This window comes from Heloderma suspectum, chromosome 2 (assembly GCF_057233095.1).
Source record: "Heloderma suspectum isolate Gila_16-S chromosome 2, 16-S_ref, whole genome shotgun sequence".
NCBI lineage: Eukaryota > Metazoa > Chordata > Lepidosauria > Squamata > Helodermatidae > Heloderma > Heloderma suspectum.
Window position 1 is genome coordinate 243,724,237 of NC_139459.1, and position 9,447 is coordinate 243,733,683.

General features: G+C 46.3%; 1 protein-coding gene across 1 annotated transcript; it reads left to right on the forward strand.

The window, feature by feature from the left end:
- The first annotated feature begins 88 nt into the window (after positions 1-88).
- On the forward strand, positions 89-4,000 carry FOXI1 (forkhead box I1). The gene is made up of 2 exons (XM_084832395.1): positions 89-731; positions 1,784-4,000. The coding sequence occupies exons 1-2, from the start codon at positions 158-160 to the stop codon at positions 2,335-2,337; spliced, it is 1,128 nt and encodes a 375-aa protein (XP_084688521.1). The 5' UTR covers positions 89-157; the 3' UTR covers positions 2,338-4,000.
- Positions 4,001-9,447: the final 5,447 nt, after the last annotated feature.

Genomic DNA, 9,447 nt, shown 5'->3' on the forward strand with positions numbered 1-9,447 from the left:
CAGCCTATCAGGATGCACTAGGCTGAGCCTTGGAAAGTAAACCTAAACATTTACAGGTGTATAAGTACTAGAGCTAGCTAGCACAGGTGATGCACCTGTCTTGGGGAAAGGACTAGCACAGGTGTGTTGAAACTTGGTCCACTGCCAGAGCTAGATTATGAGCTCATTTGATCCACAGATACATTCACCACCGCGCTGCAGCCCGCAATTTCCAAACATCGGCCAGGAGCCTCCTGAAATGAACATCTACTATGAAAATTTCTTTCATCCTCAAAACGTTCCTAGTCCACAAAGGCCTACGAGCTTTGAAACTGGGGACTACAACACTGCACCGAACCCTTACTTGTGGTTAAACGGACCTTCCATTAACAGCCCCCCTTACCTACCAGGATCCAATGGTAGTCCGTACATCCCGCCATCCTATGGGATGCAAAGGCAGCTCTTGCCTAACATGCACGGCTTGGCAGGGAATGAAATGGGCTGGCTCCCTATGCCTTCTCAAGAGGAGCTGATGAAGCTGGTCAGGCCACCTTATTCCTATTCTGCCCTCATTGCCATGGCCATCCACGGAGCCCCAGACAAGAGGCTGACCCTCAGTCAAATCTACCAGTACGTTGCCGACAACTTCCCCTTCTACAACAAAAGCAAAGCTGGCTGGCAGAACTCCATCCGCCACAACTTATCTCTCAATGATTGCTTCAAGAAGGTGCCACGAGATGAAGATGACCCAGGTAAGAAGGCTTTTTAATAGGAACTTTGCCCCAAAAACTACCTGAAAGAGGCCAATCACCATTATGTCTGCCAAGAGATGTAGTGGGCCAGATTCTGATCCAGTTTGGCTGACAGCTAAGGGACAGAGCCTGTTCTCCTCCCTATGAAGGTTTAAACAGTAGGGATCTTGCCTCCCCCTTAACTAAATGCTAGCAGAAACCTGACCATCATGAATAGTACTCCATAAAAGCCACAGCAGCTTTTGTTTGGTCACCCCCATTTGAGTAAGCAGTTAGGAGAGATGAGGGTATGGGTGGGCCAAAATAAACTTATTTGCTCTTTTGTGGTTGGTGATGTGTCAAAAATATTTTAAAACGTAATGATAAAACCCCCACTTTTTGCTTAGGAAAAGGGTAATCTTTGTCTCTCAAAAGCATTTTCAAAGTAGGTTTGCCAACTTCTGTACTAGCACCTCCTCTTTAACAGTAGCTTGATCTGCAGATATTGGCCGGTGATACCAGGCTGTGAAAAGCTTTACCTGTTGATTAAAGGCACAGGAGAAGTTGAGGCCAAGTTTTTTTCTCTCTCTCTGGCCATTGGCAACTTAGCTCTCTTGCCCTGGCTGTTGAGAAACTTGGGCTATCTGTTTTTGTGAACAGTTCACATTCTGGGCTAATTTCTCTCACAATTGTTCGTTTTAATTTCTTGTTGGACATAACAGTGGCTGAGAAACACTTATAAGCACCCTGTCTGCTGTTTTGCCTGAAGTAAAATCCTGCCTTGTCTCAGTGAGATCTGCTGATTTTAATTAGGGATCTGTGAAGTATTTATTAGGATGGTGTGGGCTCTTATGTCTGATAAGCACAAACTCTGTGAAAATAAAAGTTCAGTTTTACCTCAAGGCAGCCTGGAACTTATCTGAATACAAGCAGTCTCCCTCCCCCCCCCTCTTTTTTTAAAAGGGTGTTGTCCAATATATTGCTTTTTCTGAACCCAAGCCAGAATAAGTCCTGAGAACCAGCTTGTTGTTGGCTCTGGTTATATTTATGTTTTGTTGCTCTTGTTCTAACAGGGAAAGGCAATTACTGGACTCTGGATCCAAACTGTGAGAAGATGTTTGACAATGGAAACTTTCGGCGGAAGAGGAAGAAGAAGTCTGACTGTAGTGCCAGCACAGCATCTCTTGCTTCTGACAAATCAGAGGACAGCGCCCTAAGTGGCAGCCCCAAGGCAGCAGAACACCCAGACCTATTGGAAAACTCTTCATCCGGAACTGACAGTTCACCCGAGAAGAGATCTCCACCACCGCCTTCCACCACACCCTGCCTCAACAACTTCCTCTCCAGCATGACGGCTTACATGAATGGGTCCAATTCAGTGAGCCGCTCAGTGCCCCTGGGACTTAGCGCAGACACTGGTGACAAAATGGGACAAAATATGGTTGGCTTCAACTCGTATTCTCCTCTTTCCAACATCCCCAGCCATGGCAGTGGAGAGTGGTCCAATTCCATGTCTTCTAGTCATCTTGGCTATAGCAGTTCAGTTCTCAACCAGTTCAACACCAGTTTCTACAACAGCCTTGCTGCAAACAATACTCTATATGCAAGAGAGGGAACTGAAGTGTAAACAGAGGTAGTTCTTGTGACAAGAGGAGAAAGTGTAAGAATACATAAAGTGAAAATATTATGGAGAAAGGTGCTTCATGTTAGCCCCTAACTTCTGGTACCTATCTGTCCATTTTTGTCAGACAGACCAAAAATTCTCTGTTAACGCACATGTTTGTTCATAGGCCACGGTAGGTTTGAGTTGCACAATAAAGTTGTGACCTTTAGAGGACTTCTGCTTAGGCACTGTACAGAAGAGCCCTTTCAATGCCATATTAATCAATCAAAACTAACTGCTTCTATTTTTTATTTTATTTTTTGCCATTAAAGCAGAGTAGAATGATCGCTATATACAGAAACCAGTCTTGGAAAAGCTGTGCTTTTGTTGCTTTGTAGCCACATACAAGTACAAAAGCATGAATAAAGTATCAAATAAATTTCACTGAATGGTTTTAATTGTGTTGTCTGGCTTAAACAAAAATGTAAGGCATGATCCAGCCACTGGTAAATACTTTTAAAATCTCAGTGATTTTCAGTGGGAGAGTTCTGATGCTTTTTGCCCATTGAAACCAGTGGGACTTAAGAGTACTTACCCATGCACATGGTACAGCCAATGTTATCTGCTACTTTTTTCTGAGGTATATACATACATTCTGTTGGTTCTGTGTAAGATGGTGAAATGCTCGGGGGGGGGGGGGAGGAGTGTGACTGGAAGGGAGAATTGCAAACTTCAACCAGCCCTTCCTAATTCCCCTAAAATAGTGAAATGTCTGGCTTTAAATCATTGCCCTATCTATGTTTTTATGTTTACAAATTTGAGGAGGAAAAAAATCTCAACAGGAATTACTATTTGGGTCTGTTACAAAACCCGCGACCTGACTTCTTATTGCAAAACTCACTTTGCAGCCAGCCAAGTGCAGGTAGCCAAACTTGCCTTAGAAGTTCTTGTAGAAGATGAGTTGATTGTATATGCGCAATCTGGAGGACAAAATGTGGTTGCTACACACTACTGCTAGAACAAAGATGATGCATCTAAAAATCCATCCTGTCTCTGGGGCAGACTGAGGGATAATGTAAAACTTGTCAAGTACAACTCAAAACTTTTTCTTGGACATCTTTAAAGTGAAGTCACTCACCAAACCTCAGATTTTCTTAACACCTAACAAGTCATGTGATGATTGCTACTGTATTTTCAGGGCAGCCGGGGGGGAGGGGATTATTAAATCTGTTGATTTATTTTCCAGACCTTAACATATTTCTTGTCCATTGCAGTAATGCACATGAAGCATTTACTTGTTTTGGCCCTAACTGGCCTGCTGAAGAAAGGACAGATCACTATTGCCAGAGGTCTGAATTGATCCCTTGCAGCAGGCTTTTGCAATTAGGCTGAGGACTACAGGCTGCCCACCCCGGCATAGATTTTCAGCAGTCTTACAATACAATCCTATCCATGTTTACCCAGAAGTAAGTCCCACTAATTTCAATGGGGTTTACTCGCTAGTAAGAGTGCATAAGACTGTAGCCTTGACCACTTACAAATGCTCTCTGGCAAGGTTGCCAAGGGGACTTTGATGTATTATGACAAACAAAACATTGTTCTTGATATTTTAATTCTGTATATTTTTGGTTACAATGTCATTATGAGGGACACGTGGGGAGGTTTTTTTAATAAAAGATTTGTATATAAAATCTGTGTGTGTGTATTGTACTGGAAGCATACAACAAGTGCCAAACTAAATAAGATGGACTTGGATTACTGTGACATTATTTTGACAACAGCTCATCTTATGATGGTCTAACATGTGCTTCTCTGCTGGGTAAAGACCAGTATAACACATGATCATTCAAAGGGCTGAACAATGCCATGTTTGCATGCCTGATCTTCTGACTTCAATCTCAATGAGCCAAAACAAAATCTCTGTGATGGGACACAAATGGTTACCCCATACCCCCACCAGATATAAAGGCTGTGTACAAAATGAATGATAAGCTATCTCACTCGTGAACATGAAAAGTGCATAGGCATGATCCAGTCCCATTGATTTATAATGGGGGTGGAACCAAGCCTATGCCTAACTCTTCCATTAAAATCAAAGGGATTTGGCTGAATTATGCCCAGTACTTGCTTCAGCACTAAGAATGTTGGAGGGAAGTGAAATGGCTGTGTTTGGATACAATCCAAGATGTTTATTCATATATACAATTAGAAACACTGGGAGAACAGTTTTCCCTTCCCTCCAGCAGTCCCCACACCCCCACAGCTGCTTTGGATGGTTGGGGAACCTTCTGGAGGTGCAGGGGAGGCAGCAGCAGGGAGGAGAACAAGGGGAAGTCCATCCTCTCCTGCAATGTTTCATTAAGCCATTGTGTGAATGAGTGGGTCTGCCAGGATTTGTTTTTTAAAAGCTGTAAGTAGCCTTGAGGACTGGGAGAAACGTGAATTTATTTACTTAGGCCTGTCTAAGTAAAAACAGAACTTTAGTCAGCCACCACATGAAGTGTGAGTCATGGAAGTGTATTAAATATAATCTATGTGCCTGCAAATTAAAAGTATGCAAGACAGAAACTGAATTATTTAGATAGAAGCTTTTGGTTACCCCTGCCCCTCAACTATCCTGTATAAGCTTAATGCCTTTTGCTACATGGAAACTCCCCTTAAGATTTTCCAGCCTGCTCAAGCAAAGCTCTCCTGCCATAGTTGAGTTTAAGTGTGGACAGACCTGGGGACAGAAGGGGGCCCCTGCATCACTTTCCCCCAGTCCTCCCTTACTTCATCATGCACAGCATTGGCTCTAAGGCCTTTGGGGCCCTTGAACAAAGCCTCCTCACTGAAAAGGGAGGGAGGGTTAACTGAGAATTCTCTCACGTGGCCTCAGCTTGTCAGAGGTACTTTGGGCTAAGTGAGAAGGGCAGCACTAGGGGTGGGGGGAGGTGGGCCCTTTGCTGGTCTTGGGGGGTCTGGCAAATGACTGACTTTGTCACACTCTGGAGCTGGCCTGGATTAGGCTCAGAGCAGTGGGAAAGCCAGCCTACCATGGCCAAGGGAGGCAGTAGTGAAGAAAGCGATAATAGGAGAGAGGTAAAGAGGCTCTATGAGCCTGCACAGAGTTCCATTGTCTTCCCCAGTAGCTGCTTTCCTCTGCTGCCTAGGGCTGATGGGAGCTGTAGGCCAAAACATCTGCAGGGCCACAAGATTCCCACCCCTAATCTAGCTAATGGCTCAGTCAAGCATACATAGATAGAAGAGTGGGAAAGGAAGGAGCTGAATTGTCCTCCCTTTAATTTAAATGCTCCCCAACCCCATCTTAAATATAAAACTGCCTCAATACTTTTACATAATACTATACTTTAATGCAGTATGAACCAAGATTCAGTCAGCGCTTAGTAAAAAAAATCACTAACAGGGTCATAAAGCTTTCTCAGAACTGCTTCACTGCTGACCCACAGCGGTGTTTGTTTGACTTGTACGTCATGACCTTTGAGCTTGACCTAACCCAGTCCCATACAGACAGGTGTTGTACTGACAGGTGCTGAGCTCTCGAAGTCCAGGTGCCCTTTCACCTCTCTTGATTAGGCTGGGGAGGAGGGAGCCCTTAAACAAGCAAGAGATATCAGGAGGAATCATTTGGTCTAAAAGGGATGGCATGGGGAAGAAATCTTTTCCGCTTGAATATGTGCACGAAACAAATTGGCACATTGTCTTCCACTGACTCCAGGAGCTGCAACAAGCTGTCACATCAAGTAAATGTACAGAGAGCACATGCTCATATAAACTCTTATGAAATATTTAGAGCTAGTGATTTCTGTGCCAACAGTTTAGGACTTGAAAAGACTGTTGCGGGGTGGCAGGAGATATTTAAATATAAATATTTATGTAGGCTAAAACGGCGAATCAAAAAGGGATGCAAATAGCGCCCACTACGCTATTTGCGTTCCCCCCTTTATTTTCGTCGTAATAGTCTACATAAATATTTACGTAGACTAAGACAGCGAAAAATAAGGAATGCAAATGGTGGCGGCTGTAGCCGCCGCCATTTGCGTACGCCTTTTTTTTTTACCCTGCAGCCACCGTGGCCGGAAATCCGGCTGCGGACAGCCCTGGCCTGGCCGGTTGCTCCGTGGAGCCGCCGTGGAGCAGATCTGGCTGTCGAGGATTCCGGGGGGGAGGACCGGATCGCCTCCCCCCCCATCGAGGATTCCGGGGGGAGGGACGGAGCGCCCCCCCCCTCTCCAGCGGACGCCGCCACCGGAACAAGGTAAGGGATTCGTACATCCCTAGGTTTTCCCAGTAGTAATGTATGGCTGTGAGAGCTGGACTATAAGGAAGGCTGAGCAGCGAAGAATTGATGCTTTCAAACTGTGGTGCTGGAGAAGACTCTTACGAGTCCCCTGGACTGCAAGGAGGTCAAATCAGTCAATCCTAAAGGAAATCAACCCTGGCTGCTCATTGGAAGGACAGATACTGAAGCTGAAGCTCAAATACTTTGGCCACCTAATGCGAAGAGAAGACTCACTGGAAAAGACCCTGATGCTGGGAAAGATTGAAGGCAAAAGGAGAAGGGGACGGCAGAGGATGAGATGGCTAGATAGTATCACCGATGCAATGAATATGAACTTGAGCACACTCCGGGAGAGAGTGGAGGACAGGAAAGCCTGGCGTGCTATGGTCCACGGGGTCACGAAGAGTCGGACACAACTTAACGACTGAACAACTGTCTGTCTGTCTGTCTGTCTGTCTGTCTGTCTGTCTATCTATCTATCTGATAGGCAGAAATTCATCAGCATAAGAACGGCTGCTGGCCATTGGTACATAGTAGCCATGAGCTATGTATACTGTCAGGGCGGAAACTGAGCCGATAGAACCCCAGAGCAGTTCTGATTTTGAGGAGGAACAGCAATCCATGGGAGAGGAGCTTGCTCACCTCTCACAGGCACAGCAGCTGGCAGAAATTCCTCCTGCCAGCATTCCTGGGATAGATAGTGACCCTGGCAGCGAGAGAGTGCTGGAGGGGGGCTTGCTGGATGCTCGACGCCGACGCAGGGAGCAATGACAGATGGAGGGTGCGGAAAGGAGGCGTAGCGCTCATTTGGCGCGCAAGCAACGGTCACGTCCCGAGGACCCAAGGGAAAGAGGAAGGATCTCTCCCTAGCCCATACGTTCAGGGTCTTCCCGTGATTCTCCTTCAAACGGCGACCAACTGCGTAACGTGGAGCATAGGCTACTCTGCTATCTTTCCCCAGTGCTGTTCCTTTCTTATTCGCTGGTGATTAGCATCTGAAAGAGTCATTGAGTTGTAAAAGGATTAAAGCCTTGAAAAAAATCCTTTTGTCTGTGTCTTGAGTTGCCTATTATAGGGATGTCAGAGAATTTCTCCACGAATCTCGGGGAGGCCAAATGCCAGCGCATTCGGACCCCCAAAATTGGTGGAGAAATGGTCTGCCCCCCCGCCGCCCCCCAGGATGGGACTTACCTTGGTTGAATGTCCCTGGCGGCAGCGGCGGCTCCGGCGGCCGGTCTTCCGACCGGCTGCCGCCGCCGCCATTTCCAAGTAAAAACAAAAAACAAAAAACAAGCAAACGTGATAGGCTACATAAAGATTTACGTAGCCTATCACGGCTAGATTTTTAAAAAACACCGTGATAGGCTACATAAATGTTTACGTAGCCTATCACGGCTGACTTCGAAAAAATAAAAAGCGCGTATGCAAATGGCGGCGCCCATGGGCCGCCATTTGCAAACGCGCTTCCCCCCCCCCAAAATCAGGCGTGATAGGCTACATAAGGATTTACGTAGCCTATCATGGCTGACTGCAGGGACGCAAACGGCGGCGGCTACGGCCGCTGCCATTTGCGTCCCAGCAGGTGACGAGGTTTCGCGGCCAGAGGGATGGGGCACCTCCCCCCCGGCCAGAATTTTGGCGGGGAGGGACAGGGCGCCTCCCCCCCGGCCAGAATTTTGGCGGGAAGGGACGGGGTGCCTCCCCCCCACCGCGAAGCAAGCTTCGGGATCAGGTAAGTGACTTTCGTCCATCCCTACTATTGGAGTAGACTAGACTGTAAGAGGCAGCTAGGGCATCCCTGACATATACTTTGCTCTGACAGCAGACTAGTTCTAGACCAGACTCCCCCAACTTGGTGCCCTCTAGATGTTTTGGACTACAAACTCCATCATCCCTGATCATTGGCCACGCTGGCTGGGGCTGATGAGAGCTGCAGTCCAAAACATCTGGGGGGCACCAGTTGGGGAAAGCTGTACACAAACTGGACATATAGAAATCCAATTTATGTTGGGTCTGTCTACTCCCAATGTATTTCTCTATGAGATACATAGGAAACTTCCTTATACCAAGTCAGACGGTTTGTCCATCTAGCTCAGTGGAGGCTGGTGGCTCCAATTTCGGTGGGGCTGTGCATCCACTCTGGGTTTCAGTCGGAACCAGCTAGAACTCTAAAGGAGCTATCCAAGGTACTGAACCTTATCCTCAAATGGGATCTGCAGCTTGGATAGGTCCTTTAGAGTTCTGTCTAGTTCTGACTGAAACCCAGAATGGATCACAGCACCACCAAAATTGGAACTACCAGGCTTCATTGAACTAGCCCTATATTTTTATGCTGAGAGGAGAGGAGAGGCAGGGCTACTTTTTTCCTTTTCTCTCCTCAGCCCCTTTTTTGTCATGTCTTTTTAGATTGCAAGCCTGTGGGCGGGGACTGTCTTGTTTTACTGATTGTACATAAGCCTCTCTGGGAGTCTTTTGGACTGAGGAGCGGGATAAAAATACCTCAAATGAATGAATGAATAAAATAATACTGAAGTCTTCTGGTAGTTTGCCATTGAGAGAAGCTATCTATATTCAGTTAATCACCACATAAGTTTGGCCACATAATCCAAAGAAATTGATTGGCAATTGACTCAGAACAGACAGAAGAATTAAATTATGCTGCTACAAGATACGGTGATGGCTTAGATGGTGTGGATTATACAAATACATGGAGGATAGTGGCTATTAGTTATGCTGGCACTCAATACTAGTGGCTGTGGACTGTCAGCCAGAAAGAGTTAATACCTTCTTGTCCTACCTGTGGACTTCCCAGAGGTATCTGGTTGGCCACTGTGGGAATCAGGATGCTGGAC